Source organism: Pithys albifrons, chromosome 1, assembly GCF_047495875.1.
Source record: "Pithys albifrons albifrons isolate INPA30051 chromosome 1, PitAlb_v1, whole genome shotgun sequence".
In the NCBI taxonomy this organism is placed as follows: domain Eukaryota; kingdom Metazoa; phylum Chordata; class Aves; order Passeriformes; family Thamnophilidae; genus Pithys; species Pithys albifrons.
The window spans coordinates 81573823-81591159 of NC_092458.1; the positions used below are offsets into that span (position 1 = coordinate 81573823).

At 43.8% G+C, this 17337-nt stretch overlaps 1 protein-coding gene across 4 annotated transcripts in view; it reads right to left on the reverse strand.

Moving 5' to 3' along the window:
* Positions 1-10374, reverse strand: part of PICALM (phosphatidylinositol binding clathrin assembly protein) — a 72922-nt gene extending 62548 nt beyond the window's left edge. For 2 of the 4 annotated variants that reach the window (XM_071556706.1, XM_071556697.1), the window contains exon 1: positions 9935-10372. In XM_071556706.1, coding sequence (XP_071412807.1) covers positions 9935-10064 — 130 coding nt within the window. In that variant the 5' untranslated portion in view covers positions 10065-10372. Of the gene's footprint in view, positions 1-9934 lie in introns of all 4 variants that reach the window. The other 2 variants (XM_071556727.1, XM_071556717.1) reach the window with 2 other exon arrangements.
* Between the last annotated feature and the right edge of the window lie 6963 nt (positions 10375-17337).

A 17337-nucleotide genomic window follows, 5' to 3' on the forward strand; every position in this document is an offset into this window, starting at 1 on the left:
TTTGATAGGCTTAATGATGATACTATTGTGCCAAAGCATTTCAGCTGAACAGTTCTGGAAGAAAGCTTGGGCTTGCTTCTTACTGACTATCAAGAACCTAAAACTGTCTCCAGACCACCATTTTTCCTCAGAGGCCAACAGAGTGTGCCAGTCCCTGTGAGTCAAATAGTTTACAGACAGGAGTTCTGCATCCCGAGCTTTTCTATTCCACACCTGAGGAAATGTGGCAGCTTACTATGCTTTGCATATCCTTATCAGGGGCGGTCCTGTGGTGTAAAGGAGAGCACTCTGGACTCTGAATCCCAAGGCCCTGAGTGTGAGTCTCAGTGGGACCGTCCCCTGGCAGTTCAATGCCTCTCTGCCATCCCATCCCGTCACATCTCGGATGCTCAGCAGGGTCAGCCCCGGTTAGTACTGGGTGCTGTGACAGTCCCGAGGACTTCCCTGTCACTGTCCAAGGTCACTCGGCCGTGGCAAATGGACCTCAGGACTGAAACGGTGGGGCCAGTTCTGCGCACGCTGTGCCTCACCTTAAAAAATCCACTGCACAGGCTGGAAGGGCACGTGGGGAGAGCCCTGCCCAAATCTGCGTTCGCAAAGTTTTTTCAGTTGTGGTTCATGAATGAATAAAAAATATTTGCAAGTAAAACACCTGTATTTGACCCTTGAAACTCACAAACTGACATAGCCATTTATGTAAATATTAACCTTAAGTGTCCCTTATAAGACAGAAGAATGAAGGCATTTCATGAGTCAGCAAGACTCAATGAATTCAGCTTTACACCAGTCCACATACAAAAAGCTGCTTTGTGAACTACAGCTGTATGTGGCTGCAAACACAGTCAAGTAGAGATTCCTAACAGACTAATTTTTAATGAATGTTATTTTTAATCTCTTCATAAGAGAATTATGAACACCAGTGGTTTTTGGCAAACAAAAACGGACAGAATCAAACCTGATCAAAATACACCATTCTCTGTATGGAGGCTTAACCGGCACCGTAATTTAAACAACTTTTAACACTTCACATAAAAAACAACATCAGATTCAGAATAAACAGAGTTGTGGATCAGGAAGTCAAAGTTTCAAACAGGTTGCAATGATGGCTGAAACTATTATGGTAATACTGGGCAAGAAGGGAGGGAAAGGGGATACATCAAATTCAAGTGTGACCCCATTTCCCAATAAATATCGACCCATCTGTCAGGAAGAGCAGAGATAACCAAATAAACCCAGTGCAACTACAAACAAATGGAGGTGAAATGACAATGTGATTTCTGAACATACAGGAAGAGAGGGACAGGCTACCCAACAAAATTAAACCCAGTACAAAAAGCCCAGGCTTGAACAGCAGAAGACGGGTACAGAAATACTGCCATGTCATTTTACAGCTCAGTATCCACCCAAAGAACCCAAACAATCAAGAGCAAACCAAATTCAAAGTGGCCCTTAAGAATGCCAAGGAACATGAAGATACCTGCTTCTACTTCCTGATAGCCAAGACACTCAACTCTTCTCCCCTGGCAACCAGAGTGAGAAGCTGCAGACAACCAGAGCTGGTCTGAGTGAACTTATTGCCACATTAAAGGCAAAGAATTTTATTATTAAAAATAAGTATTTAAAAGACATTTAGTTCTGTTTGTAGCCTGAGTTTAGTTTAAAACTTTCTATTTTACCTACTCTAGGTCTGGAAAACCAGTTTACTATTGCAGCTTTGGAAACTTATGCCATGCAGATGAATACCAATGGGCAGGTTTGAGTTTGTAGGAGCTTGGGGCATTTTTGAACAAAGTAACTAAGGAATGGTATGAACCTCAACATCTTTCTTCAAATGGATAAAAGAATATCCTTTTTTACAAGTTATAACCAGGGAAATTTTTTTATAACTAAATATTTTGCTAGGAAACAGTGTATTAAGGATTCACAATTTGTGCTTTAAATTGTATTAACTATTCAAAAAATCAACAAAGGTTACAAACACTACAGACACTTTCCTGAGCACAAGTTGTGTGGGGGGGAGAGGCTGAGGGAGCTGGGAGTGTTTAGCCTGGAGAAGAGGAGGCTCAGAGGTGACCTCATCACTGTCTAGAACTACCTGAAGGGAAGTTCTAGCCAGGTGCGGGTTGGTCTCTTCTCCCAGGCACTCAGCAATAGGACAAGGGGGCACGGGCTCAAGCTCTGCCAGGGGAAATTTAAGTTGGAGATCAGAAAAAATTCTTTCCAGAGGGAGTGGTCAGGCATCGGAATGGCCTGCCCAGAGAGGTGGTGGATTCACCATCCCTGGAGGTTTTTAAACTGAGATTGGACGTGGCGCTCACTGAGTGCCATGATCTGGTAAACGGATTGGAGTTGGACCAAGGGTTGGACTTGATGATCTCGGAGGTCTTTTCCAAACCAGTCCATTCTCCGATGCCATAACACAGAGCCAGCAAGTGAACAGCTGAGCTACTGCAAGTACCATATTTAGAGTAAATATGTGAAATACCAGAGCAATTTGAACCCATGCAAACTCCTCACTTCCCACATCAGCAAAACAATCCCTTCTCCCAAAACAGCACCACTGCTGGAGCGCACGAATGTTGTGACTGAAGGACTGCTGGCTCGGGAGGAAAAGTGATAAAGGACATTAAGTGAAGATTTCAGAAGTGCTTTTCAGGAGAAAAGGAAAAAGGGGTTGATGTGGAAAACCTCTCTTCAGTAAATTAACATAGGTCTGAAAGAAATTATATAGAGGAACTCAGAATGAGTACAAAATCTACATTTTAGGGTTTTTCAATTTATTTTAGACTACTTATGTCATGACAGGAATTAAAATCTAAGGATTTCTCTTTATGCCACCCTTGTTCACTCCAGTAAATTCTCTTATGCTTCATTCTACGAATTTCTAAGCCCAAGTCAAATTTGGTGTAGCTTTTATTATTTTACACATTCTGTTAAGAAGTAAAACTTAGAAAAGCCTAATTTAGTCTTGTATAACATTGCAAATGATCCAGATAAGCATTACTTTAATAAAGCTCCTTTAGCAAAATGGCACAGGAGACGTTTAGTCACAACCAGAAAATCCAGTGCCTTTGCTAAATCTGTATGAAATGCTTAACTTGATTAAGTTATTCTCACACAGTTAAATACAGCTTAGTTCCCTAATTTCTCAAATCCCAATACCCGATTTGTCATATATTACTCATAACTTGGATTTACCATTAGTAGACTCAAGAGCACCACATATTAGCACTGAACTTACTAATATTATTTTTATGTTTAATAACTACCAGCTAATTAATAACGCTCTGATCTAAACCTAGGGGTGAAATACAACCTCAACAGTGTTTCTTCTTCCTTTGAGTTTAGAAGGACACAGAATTACTAAGAGTAACCCTGTCCCCTCATGATCATGTTTCATAATGGTGAAAACTGCTACAAGAGCAAGGAAAACATCAAACCCAACAATTTTATACTAACAAAAGCTTCTTTCCACTTGATTACATACTTTTCTGCCATTTACTTCCTGGTTACTTCTAATCGGGCGCAGACACGATCTCCCACCTAAGCCTTGGCAAGATAACATTAAGCTCCAAATTACAATTCCTTCCAGAGTTAAGACCTCAACCATCAGGAAATCTAAATGGTGAAATTCACATACTCATGGACACAAAAAAAAACCCCCTAAAACAAAACAACAACAAAACAACCCGCCCCGCAAAACAAACTAAACCCAACAACACGCTAAACCCACCCAAAACCCCCCACCCAATTCTTTGACACAAAGTAAAGTTTGCAGCAGAAGAGTTTGCTGAAACACTCAAAAGTAAGAACACATAACTTGAAAGTACTGCTTTAAACTTGTATTACAAACTATCTGGAAATGTTTAATTACTGTCCCACTGCAGGACTTCAAGACTTGATAAACAAGTAATTTATAATACTTACCTGATTTCTTCTAACATGCTTGAGGAACAGCTACTTCAGAGTTTATGGAAAATAATAGTGCATACACCCTACCAGCAGTAAGTCAATGTGCTATTTTTAAACCATTAATTGATGTTTGAGATGTTTAGAGTGAAAATATTTAAAGGTATTGAAAATTTTATATTTAAGAAGACCATTTAAAAAACTAAGCTTTCGAATACAAAAGGTGTCTCTCCTTCAGAAAAGAGTTGCATTTTCCAGGGAGAGCAAGGTGCCAGGAACATTTCATAAGTGAACTTTCCCAGAATTCTACTATCATCAATAGATCATGTACTTTACATAATGCAACATACGCAAAGCAAAAACGGGAAGCTTTAAATTCCATGTTGGGTAAGTCATCTCTTTTGTATTATTATGCAAACGAGAGTTACTGTGTGAGCCAAGTCATTAGGAACAACTTAAAACTTCCACATCTACAAATCAAGAACTGATTTCAGGATTAGAAACTGAAGACTGAAATAGATCATTAGGTCACAGGCTGAACAGCAAAGGAATGCCTCTCCCAAACATCGCTTTTAGAGGATGCAAGAGATGACTGCATCATTAAAAAAATAAAAATCAAAAAGAAATCACAACTAGAACTGTAGCCCTAAGTTACATGAGACCTGTGTGCAGTCTCAGCTGATGGGAACTAATGGCAGCAGGGAGATTCACAGTAAGCTGAGTGCAGGTGTCCTGCAGCTTCTCCTCCTTAGCTCCTGTCTCTGACTTCATCCAAAGGAGAATTCTGCTTCAGGCTAAGTAAAATAGAACAACAGCTGCACAACTAAATGGCTATTCTTTCTGCAAATGAGCAGCTGTGGTAGAAAATTGGCCCTCTGGCAGCCTAGAGGAGGAGTATGATAGATCTCATACTTTACTAAAAGGCACAAACAAATATTCCAAAGGAATTCTAGTAAAAAGAAAGAAAAAGTTGGCTAAAGAAGAAATGATGAAGGAATCATGGAAGAACTCACAGAGAAAAATGAATACTTCAAAAGAAAGTTGTAATAATGCAATTATCTGTATTTGAAATAATTACAGTTACACAGAACATTTCTAAGCAAAAATAACAATGGATTGCCTCCAGAAATTTAAGTCAACTATAAAATGGGAAGCAAAGTCACAAGAAACTTCAGGTAACTCTGCCAAAACCAGAGACAAAATATGAATTTCTTGCAGTACTACAATACCATAAAAGGAACATGGATCATATGTTTCTACTGGAGAACAGAGAAGTATCCACAGAAACCAGAAGTTAATTCACATCACTGAAACAACCCAGTTACACCAGCATGTAAAGGCAAGAGAACACTTACAATGCTCGTTTTCCCAGCTTTTCTACTGATTTCTCTGGCAGAGTGGCTGGAAAGCAGACAGGCAGAAAGGGACCTGGGGGTACTGATTGACAGGAAGCTCAACATGAGCCAACAGTGTGCCCAGGTGACCAAGAAGGCCAATGGGATCCTGGCCTGTATCAAAAATAGCGTGACCAGCAGGACCAGGACAGTGATCCTTCCCCTGTACTCTGCATTGGTGAGGCCACACCTTGAGTATTGTGTTCAGTTCTGGGCCCCTCAGTTCAGAAAGGATATTGAGGTGCTGGAGCGAGTCCAGAGAAGAGCAACAAGGCTGCTGAAGGGACTGGAGCACAAGTCCTGTGGGGAGAGGCTGAGGGAGCTGGGGTTGTTTAGCCTGGAGAAGAGGAGGCTCAGAGGTGACCTCATCACTGTCTAGAACTACCTGAAGGGAAGTTCTAGCCAGGTGGGGGTTGGTCTCTTCTCCCAGGCACTCAGCAATAGGACAAGGGGGCACAGGCTCAAGCTCTGCTAGGGGAAATTTAAGTTGGAGATCAGAAAAAAATTCTTTCCAGAGAGAGTAATCAGGCATTGGAATGGGTTGCCCAGAGAGGGGGTGGATTCACCATCCCTGGAGGTTTTTAAACTGAGATTGGACGTGGCGCTGAGTGCCATGATCTGGTAAATGGACTGGAGTTGGACCAAGGGTTGGACCTGATGATCTCGAAGATCTTTTCCAACCCAATCGATTCTGTGATTCTTGGGTGAAACAGGAAAAAGCAATGATCTTTGTCCCTCAAGTCACCCTCTTGGTACCATCTCATTTTGAAACAGAACCTGTGCCCAGCACAGACATGAAGCAAGTCTTTAGCTGGACTTTATCTGTGCTAGTAACAGCCTCTAGACAGAATGAAAACAGGTGACATTGGGGACTTGGGAAATAAGTTCCCAACGAGCTCCCTGCAGTTTACTTTCACTTACACAGCTTCTTGCAGACATCCACCCAAGACAGGGTAGGGTTCTGGTTTACTTTCTTCCTTAAAAATACACATTTTCCTTCACAATAAGAAGTCAAGGAAGTTACACTCTGGCATAATTATAGAGATTTCCTGTTAAGAATAGATAATTACAGCATCACAACTTCCTTCCAAGCCATCTATCCACATTCTCCTTTAAAGAGTACTACTCCATCAGCTACAAGCACACAGGGTTACTACACCATAGTCATTCAAGAACCCAACCCTAAATGTGTATCACAACAAAGCAGTTTTAAGTGTGCTCCACAAAATGTACATGTCACAGACAGTTTTATGCTGCTGAGCTCTCACTGCTACAGCGGTTTCACTGAACCAACCCAGTGAAATCTCCTACTTTGCAAGAACCCTGTATCTTCAGGTATTCCTCATATTAATTACCCACCACACACACACACACACACAAGCACACCTCCCCATCAGAATCACATAAAAAATGACAGAAGATACTCAGTAACAAGTTTTCCAGCACCATTTATATTCAAACAAACTAAAGCATTTATTAGCATCCCTCTACAGCACTCAACATGGCAACAAAAATCTGACTTAAAAGAAAGGGTTGTATAAATCTCAGTATGCAAGTTAAACCCACAAACCAGTTTAGAGCTCTCGCGGCTCAGAGAGGTGTGAAAACTAGAACAAAGTCCTACTGAAAGTGCATTTTCCATAAAATAAATTTCATGAACTATCCTTTGCAGCTTCCGAGATCATTGAACCTGCCTGATTTCTGTAAAACAAGTAATGTGTCATTACAAAAGCAGCACCTAGATTACCAAACAGAATCCTTATTCCAGCTGTGGACCTTCAAAACAGGAGAAAAAAAATGTTGTGAGTTCAAGTACACAAACTCAAGATGATGTTTCTACCTATCATAAGCCGTGTCCACTTTTAAATTGGAATTCTTTTTCCCTCAAACCAAAAAAGCAACTAAGCTTTGAAATGGGAGAGAAAGAGCATTCTTTGAAGTGGGTTACATTTTAATCATTATGGGCTAAGAAAAGAATGTCTTCTTTTTACCTTTGTTGATTATTAAGATAACTGTCACTGAGGGAAGTACAGAGAAAATATGCACACCTAGGATAGGAAGCACTTCAGTTTTGGATCTCCATGCACAGTGAAGAGCAAGATAAATAAAGGCAAGAATAATCATGAGCGTGAGTACCCCTGCTGGACTTCTCCCCATTTATATGAGTTAACAGGAGGCTGAGCTGCTCAAAAGTGTTTGTGACAGTTCAAGCTTAATGAAGGAAGAATTTCAGTAACAAGACAGTCAGAGATCTTGCGATCTGTACAATACAGACACCACATTAACAAGGATGTATGTCATGGTCACAGAAAACGCTACAAAACTAAGACTTCATTACAGGACAGTACGGGAAAACTCAGCTTATCCACTCACCCAGGATATAACCTACAACAAAGTAAATTTTACCTTTATAAACAATAAACAATAATCAGAAAAAATATTCAAGCAGCATGCTGCCTATGAAGATTGGTATACTGATTGTCATTCATGATGAGATGTCAGTTCACAGGACTTACCCAGTTAAACTGTTTGTTGTAAAAGGGAAGATATGTACAAATAATTCAGAGGTGGGGCCTGAGTCACAGCTTGGGAAAAAATATTTATTTTTAAACATATAACCATAAAGGGTATGAACAAAGAAAATGTTCAAAATACAAGACCATGTGTCATTTCCTGATGCCAGGAACAGACACTCCTAACAAACTATTAGGGGCAGCACACAAAACTTATCTAACCATGATCTATTTTAAAAGCTGTAAAAAAGGGATTAGTAGTAAAACTAATTAAAAAAAAGATTTATTTGCTCTGATAAAAGAATTCTCAGAGAGAGGCAGAAATTAAAACTTGTGACAATCTAGAGTGGGAAAAGGACACAGAAATGATCCTCTCATCCAGCAACTAAGAGACAGCTTTCTAAAGAAGTCCAGGCACCCTGGAGGTCTCAACAGGGCTGTCCCCCAGAAGCTCTGCCCAGAACACCACACTCTTTACACATTCACCCCCCAATGTGCAGAGCAGTCTCTGGCCAGACTGATGTTCTTTTTCATAAAGCTTATACCACTAAATAACTCAGCACCTAAATGTCTTATTACTGAAGCTGGTACTATAAGCACTACTACAGGCTAAGCCTGACAAAGTTTGCTTTCCAGAAAGTCCCACTTCTGCTGTGTGAAATCCAGGAACATGTTGATTTCATTCATATGCCATATGACAAGGTCTTTTCTCTACCTGAGGGCACGTTACTTAAAGCCCAAAGATTTCCTCAGTGTTCTGACACCCTTGGCTGACCAAAAGCAACAAAGCCACTCAGTTACTATCATCTTCAGGCAAGAGATGAAAAGGATGAGGGAATACCAGAATTAAACAGAGGCAGCTGTTCTAGGGCTACCCTAAAAAAATTTATCACATCCCATTCTGGCACTTGCAGAACAAGATTTTCTTAAACCTTTAATACAGACATGTTTTGGTGGAAAGAAGAAAGAACTACAGCATAAATAATCCTAGTACTGTCATCTGGTCTTCTCATTTGGTTACAGAGCAATTCAGAAGGCACAAATTCAAGATGCATGAAGACTCAACCCTTCTCACAGATGTGGGTGGGAGGAAAGGAGAAGACACACATATAGAAGGCACAGACACACCTCTCTCCAGTATCTTTTGTTATATATTGGGTGAAGTGAAAGGGTGGAGGGTTGTCCTTAGAAGGCCTAGAATAAATAGATGCAAGATAATCAGGTATTCAAGCCAAGAACTTCCTCAGTTCTGTGACCTTACAGCTTAGTGGGAGACACACTAATGTGAACTTTGGTGCTCATCACTCTCCGTAATTATCTGGGTGGATTGGAGCTGATAGAAAACGTTTTAGGCCTTCCCACCTTTGATCTGTTTTCAATACAAGCTGAAAAATGGCCCATCCCTGTATGAGATGTTAAGCTCAGGTTCTGGAGTTCTAAAGAAGTCCGCTTAGACCCATCTTCCCAAGTGAATGAGACAGACTAGAAAGAAGACTAAGAACGTCCTTACGGTGAGAGATTTGCCCCTCAAGAACTCATTTCACGTATTTTCCTACGTGGAAGGGTTGTATGATTGATAGAGGAGGATTTCTTTTTTTTTTTCTAGTTGACTACCTGGAAAAGAATTAAGATCACTGATGAGCTATTCCTTCCTGAAACTCCTGCACCTCCTCCTGAGAATGGGGGAGTGCTGTCCCCAGCAAGACACAAATAAGATCAACAGTAAGGAAATTGCAGCCCATTCCTCTGCGTGGCCTCCGTGGTTCTTACTCCCCAGGGAAGGGGTACGGGGCAAGTCCTACCCTTCAGAAGCTCAAACTGGCCAGGGCCCTGTGCATAAGAAGAGCCGGCAAGGCCCTTTCTGGAGAGCAGATACACTGAACAGCCTCTCCCAAGCTCTCCATCGCCACGTCCCCGGCCGTGCCCACCCGCGCTCCGGGAAAAGCCCTGCGCTGGAACACCGAGCTCCTTCCTCCGCCTCGGGAGGCTCCCGGTCCCCACGAGGAGGGTGGGAAGGGCGGGAGCGCCGCGGCGGGACCCGGGACAGGCCGGGCAATGCCGCTCTCGGCGGGACGCGCAGGGAAAGCCCTCGGGCCGCCGTCCCCGCCCGGTACTCACAGTCCAGGTGCTTCTTCTTGGGGCCCATGACCTCGTGGGTCGTGGCCTTGCACACGGTCTTGGAGACGGCCGAGCCGGTCACGCTGTGCTGCGCCGCCGTGATGCGGTCGGTGAGGCTTTGGCCGGACATGGCGGGCTCGCTGGCGGCGCTGGACCCGAGCGCGGCTCCGCTGCCTCCTCAGGGGCCGGGACGGGAGGAGTCGCCGGGAGGATGGCGCTGCGCGGGCTCCTCACCCCGCCGTGCCGCAGGCGGCCCCCGCTCCGCCCTCAGGGACGGACCTGTCACCCGAGCAGGGACCCCTCCTCCTCCTCCTCCTCCCGCCCCCCTCCCCGGCCGCCGTCCCCTCCCCCTGCGCGCCTGCCCGGCCGGGGACAGGGACACGCTCTGAGCGCCGCAGGAAAATGGCGGCGGCCGAGCTCCTCCTCGGGCCTTGCCGGGCCTCTCCCGCGTCACGTGACCACACGAAGCCCCGCCCCCCCCCAGCGCTGAGCGTGCGAGGCGGGATCGCTGGCCGGGGCCGGATGGGATCCCTCCCTCCGGCATCCCTGCCCTCCGGCATCTCATCCCCTCCCTCCGGCATCTCATCCCCTCCCTCTGGCATCCCCCCCTCCGGCATCTCATCCCCTCCCTCCGGCATCTCATCCCCTCCCTCCAGCATCCCCTCCCTCCGGCATCTCATCCCCTCCCTCCGGCATCCCTTCCCTTCGGCATCTCATCCCCTCCCTCCGCCATCCCTTCTCTTCGGCACCTCATCTCCCTCCGGCATCTCATCCCCTCCCTCCGCCATCTCCTCCCTCCGATATCCCCTCCCTCCAGCATCTCATCCCCTCCCTCCGCCGTCCCCTCTCTCTGGCATCCCTGCCCTCAGAGCGGGTCGATGGGCCCCTGCTTGGATTCAGCACAGGGTAAAGTTTTGGTGGAGCGACTGCAGGGTGTTTCCATCCCCGAAGGAAGTAATGTCGTATTTCTCAGCCTGCAAAGTTTTTGTGGAAACTCCTTCGGTGTCACCTTAGGCGAGGGAAAGCGTAAAGGGGAAAGCAAAACTCTGGGTTCAGAGCTGGCTGTGCGCTGAGATCAGGCTTCTCCTCCGAGTTACTCAGATTTGAAAGCTTGCCAAAAGTGTATCGAATGTACATCACGGGCAGCATAGAAACATCGGTGGTTCTCAGGTCTTTCGTGATCAGCCTCCCACTGTTCTGCCAGTCAGCTGATGCTTCTCGGGGCCCTTGGACTCAGTTGGTGGCTCCGTCCTTGGCAGCCTCGCATCTTGTACAAAGTTTCTGGGTTTCTGTCCATAAAAGTTGGCCAGCTGTTCCTTCAGGTGCCTTCTCCAGGCCTGGTATCCACATCTGTACACCTAGTTACCTGTATCCCAATGGCAGACAGCAAGGAGCAGCTGCTTGGAGTCCTTCCCTCCCACTGTGCATTGCCAAAGTGCTGTCTCCCTCCTCTTTGCAACTCCCATTGCTCTTTACAACAGGGCTCGTCTCCTCCTTCCCAAACACACTGCAGAGAATAATACAGCAAAACCACAGGATTCCAACAGACAAAAGTTTTTCCTCTCCCAGAAGTGCCTCCTGAGGAGTTGTCTTGTAACCGTCCCTCATCCATGAAGCCACTGAAATATTTATTGGGCAACTTAAAGAGCAAGAGTATACAAATGATACTCAGCTCTGTCTGCTTGACAGGATGTATAAGTAGGATTATCTCTTTATAATGTGTAAGGAATATTGGTGTCAGAGGAAGGACATCTGGTGAAAGCTGAACCCAAATGATGCCATTTATGTGTGTGTGTGTAAAGAGTGCTTGCACATGTAGAACTTACTTTCCTCATAATGCTAAGCTCTTTGAAGATACTGTTGTATTTGTATGCCTTGGCTCCTTCTGAAGTGCTTTTGGAGTCCCAAGTATCCATGCTGGGGAAATAAATCACTGACAGCAGCAGACTGTGACATAAGGCAGCTTTAGCATAAAGCTGCCAACCATGAGAACAGAGAGGCTGCTATAGGCTACTGATACAGCAACACACACTGCTGTGATCATCTTTTTATATTGTTTCTAGATTATACTGTATATCAGAGATATAAACAGTTTTGATGCTGCTGGTATTTTTTATGCTAACTTGAGCTAGGAGCTGCATTTCAACACTCCAAGTTGCTGTTTGGAGAGATTCCATGGAACTGGCCTAAATAAATTAGACTCCATCGGTTCTTCTCTGATGATGCCCACTGCTTTCTCCAGGCACAGTGAAACCATCCAAACAGAGGAAGCTTGTGACTCTAGGAGTTACTGAGATCAGATTTGGACAAAATATTTCATTCCTAAGGGAACAAAAAGTGACCTTGTTCTTAGAGGTCCAAAACCAAAAATAAATTTTGCCCTTTTTTATGGCTCTTTGTGCTCACAGACACCTCACAGTTTTACTCCACTGTTAAAAAGTCTTGTTAAGTTTGTTCATAAGCAGAAATTGGAAAGAGAAGTGATGGGGAAACATATTTTGGTAATTGTTGCTTTTTAATTGCTTGGGAGCCACTTAATACCATTGCAGTGAGGAGCTTGAAGCACTATGATAGATAATATCTGAGCACCTCCCAAAGATTTGGAAATTGAAATCAAAATATTATCTCTTTTCCTTTCCAACCTGAAGAAAACAAGTTTGATTAGTTTATAACTCATTTGTTTTTGTTTGTGTGCCTGGGTGTGCTTGAGAGTGAAAGGAGCACATATCTGAAGAGAAACTAATGCAGATAGGAGTCCTATATTTAGTGAAGCAGCAAACCTAAACAACATTCTTTTCTCTTGTGAAAAGTGCTTCCCTAATCTGGATCCAGTTCTTGTGAAAATGCTGTATCTTGCATTCACAAGCTGCCCAAAATTGTCACTATTTCACTGGCATCCAGCTATCCTGGAAGGACAAACAAGCTGACAGGGCTGTTTCTTCCCATGTGTACTGTGCAGGGCTGGAAACCCTGCCTCAGCGTGACCTCTGTAATTTATTATGTATATAACTTTCTTGCAACAGTGTCATTTCTACGCAGGGGGATGCCTGCCACACTGTAATGCCTGCAATCCACCCGGGTGCTTTGGTGTTCCCAGTGCTGGTGGCATCCATGCCCTTCCTCCACGCTTCACACTACTGCACACAATTAGGAGATGTGTGAGTTGGGGGCACTATTAATCAGAAGCAGCTTCAGATTTAAAACAGGTGTTTGGGCTGAATTTCAGATCTATTAGAAACCAGCCCTTCTGAGGCACAAAGCTGGTGAGACACAAAGCTGAGCACTTGCTAATAAACTGGCATATGACACTACCAAGGATTTGAGGACATATCTGCAAACAGCAACCAAAAAAAAAAACCACTGAGCAACCGTAATCTGGGAAGTGAAGGGCGCTGATGAAGAGAAGTTGCAGAGAAGGAACAATTTTGAAATAGGGCTGGGATGATGGAACTGCTGAAGGGAATGGTAAGAGGGATGGGGCAAGGAAGCAATGGGAAGGGAAAGCAGAGGCAGAGAAGCCACCTGCATAAGGTTGGGAAATGCTCTATCAGCATTGTGTAAATGATTTGCAAACATGTCACAATCCAGATGTTTCACATGACCCATTTCAAGGATTATCGTAGTTTCATTTACTGTTAGGGGCTATAGGTTTTTTCCCTGACTTTTCAGGAAAGGTGAATTTGATGTCATCCCCAGGAAGTTAGCATCTGTTTGAATCAGAGACATAAGATATAGAATAGACTGCAGGAAACAGAAAACACCAGCTCCCCAAATGTAGCTGTCTATGACATCTGCCTGTGTCCACAGGCACTATATGGTCCATTTTTAAGCACCTCTGCCAATGTAGATAGCTCCAGAGTAGCTGCATGGTTAGAACCAGAAAACTCACTGACCATATGCAGCAATCTAGGGGTAGTGATGAACTTTTGAGTAGCCTAATTTTTCCCAGCCTAGTAGAAATCTTCCCCTTTAACTCTTGTGTAATGATTTACCCAATAATGCTTTTCTATGACTATAGTAAGAATTCAAAATAATTTGCATCACCATAGCAACTTCATCAAATAATTTTTTGGACAGTAATGATTTTTGTCCAGTAACACTTCTAAGAAGATAAAGAAACTGGGACACAGAAAAGCTGTGGTTAAAGTAACACATGTTAGTGACATAGTGAAATGAAGCAGCTCAGATGTGTGACAGCAGAGGTACTCAAAGTGGCCAGATTGCATGGATGGGGGGGAAGGAGGCAAAAGGATCATTAAGGAGTACTGGAATATTTCAAAATAATCACAAAACACAATGGGGCTAGGATACTTTCTAAATTGATGCCTCTCTTTACTACTCCAGATGTGCTTGGTCACAGGTTTTCCTTTTGCTTCTTTTGTATCCAGTTTGTATGAAATTATGTTTCTGATCCTTCAAACACTTAGTACTCAGCTCCTTCTTTTCCTGAGAATCATTATTCCATGTTCATTCCTGTTCAAAATACATCACCCTCTTCTATCCAAATATCCACCTTGAGCCTATCCAGAATTTTCCGGCTGAAACAGGAACATGCAGGTATTGCTCTGCATTCCTCTTCTATCACTCACTTCTCTTCAAGATTGTTGTTCACTGTTCTCACATCTAATCCAAATCTTGTTCTTGCAGACAAAGCCAACTTCCTCAAGTCCATGGTGAATTAGAGATCTCTTCCCTAATTCTCTTCCCTCTTTCTGGAAATAGTGACAGATTTCATGTTGCTTTTGTTCCTTTCACATTTCTTTTTTTGTGCTTCTCTGTGTAAGGCCAATATCCAACATCCTTCCTCATACACAGTATTCTGAGCTCTGCAGCTTGTGTCACCATCTCAGGCAGCTCCAGTCATCTAGTAATTAATGCCCCTTGTTGTTCTGTTCCCCAAAACGAAGCTGGATTTGTCAAGGAAGAAAGCAGCTGCCCAAGAGCTAACATAATTTTGACATGAGAAAAGCATGTAGGAAGGGAGAAAAGTGAGTCAATACCGTTTCACAGGAGGGGAGCAATCAGAACTCATTTTACAGCTTTCACTTAGGAGCAGGATATTTGGGTAGGAACTCCTGTGCCAAATGAGAGTATCTAAGTAGAAGTGGAAAACATATGATGCTTCTGAATTCATTGTGTGTTATAACACCTTTCTCCTTGTCCTGACACGAGACTTGTACATTGCAAAATTGGTTGTGTCAGTAATGTTCTAAGCAGGATTGTTACCTGATGGACAAATGCATGTAACAAATGTCTTTGAGTGTGAGAGAGGAAGGAAACAAGCTCCCTTACATTTTGTTCACACTTCCCAGTGCAACCATCACACACTGACACCTCTGAAGAGCAAGTCCCCACTATCTGCCATGCATTGCCCATCAGCAGAATTCCTAATGGACTCCTGCTGCTCTTTCATACTGTGTTTTTTAACACATCCATTCTTGGCAGCAGGCACTCTCACAGCAACTTGCTCAGATACTGCACAAGCAAAAGCAAACCTTACAATACAGCTTTGCCATCATGATAAGTGCACCTATACAATTCACCAAAATTTCTGGAGACTGTATCGTACAGGGTAGAAAAGTGGTACCATCCCAGCTAGTGACATTTATCCTCATCCCTTCCCCCTAGTTTGATGTTGAAAACCTAAAGCCTTGCTGCCAAATACTTCTCCCCATCATTGCAGGCTGGCAGTGTTTGTGAGACTTGACAGGAAACAGCATTTGATAAGAATCCTTCTCTGGTCACTTCTGAGTGGGCACTGTCATTCATTTCTCTCCCCTGCCAGTTCACAAGCACTATGCCAAGCAGGGTGAGTGCAGCAGGAACTGCATTCCTTTGGGGCTCCTGTAACTTGGAAGCTGCTCCTGTAATTTTCTTTAGTCACCTTTGAATCAAAACCAAGCAGAACACACTTCAATCCCAAAGGAATATTTTTAAGAAAAGTTACAAGCAAACAAGCATTCATGGTGACAATGGAACAGCCACTTTAGCCTGCTGCCAAGCTGTAATTGGTACTTATGCTCACACTCTTGCACACATATACGTGCAGCAGAGTTTAATCAATTCCCTCATTAATGTTGAGGCTCATGTGCTCATGCTGTCTGTCTGGGAAAGCTTTACACCCACATGAATTTTGATGTGGAGCTGAAACAAAAATGTTGATGCTGACAATGCCAACTATAGAGAGTAAATAGCTGGGTCTTGCCAATGCTGACTTGAATGGGGCTTCTCACCCAGAAGAAAACCTATGTGTGAAAAGTATTCTCACGACTGGGTCTGTGCAGCAAAAGTAAATCCTGGTTCCCTTCCTCCAACAAATTCATTTATGCCAATGAGTTGGTTTCAAGCCCTGTGTAGGTAGGTCTCACACCCTGGTCTTTATGTGAGATCTGAATCTTGCCCACTGAAGTGAGTCAGGCTATCGGTGTTTGGCTCTGTGCTTCAGGGGTCAGTGACTGCATTTACACGTGGGCAGGCTTCATGCTGATTAAATCAAACTGCTGCACTGAAAAGAACATTAACTAAATGCCTCCCAATGTTCTGATGGTGTATAAGCTATTCTGAATCTTAAAATCCATAGGGGATTTGTCCTAATTCATTTCAGTAAACACAAGGGCATAAATGAAAATGCTTTCCATTCAGTGAAATCAAGCAAATGCATAGAAAAAAACTTAACTGGAATTTAAAATTGCTTTATTTGTCAGGATCTGAGAAGCAAAGAATTACAAGTAGTATTGGAATGAATGTTCTCACCTCCTCTGTCATACTGTGTTTCCTAGTTTTATTTCTTAGAGCTCAAAAAGCAATACTTTCTGAGCAGCAGTGGTGCAGGCTTGTCTTGATAATGTACTTCAGCCATGACCCTTTGTCTAGAAGTGATTGGATTATATATCCTGCTTGTTTCCTCCACCGAGGCCACTGACAGATGCAGGTCAGATGTGAATGGCAGGTATGCAGTGCTCCCTTCACAACTATATGTCAGCACCCACCTTTCGCCAGCTCGATGGCCTTGGGGAGATCCCACAGTGGGGGTACAACCGTGAGAGAACACACACTCACAGTTCTCCCTCAGGTTGTGCCTTCCCTGCGACTCCCCACTGCTTGCAGGGGCTGAGGTGCCAGAGAGGGGATGAGGTGATATGCTGGGAATAAGGCAATTGCCAGGACTACAGCAGTGGAGTGCGAGACAGGCTACAAGGCGGCTAAAATTCCCTTGGTAGCCTTCTGGTCAATCCATATGGGTTTAAAGGAACGAGTGAATCTGGCAACAAACTTCTGTGACTTCAGATCATAAGTCACCCACTGTGCTGGAAGTTGTTTGATGTGGATATTTCCACTGGCAACTGGCTTCAGGCCAGCAAATTTACTCTGTGGATCACAAAATCACCAAAATTTTTACTGGT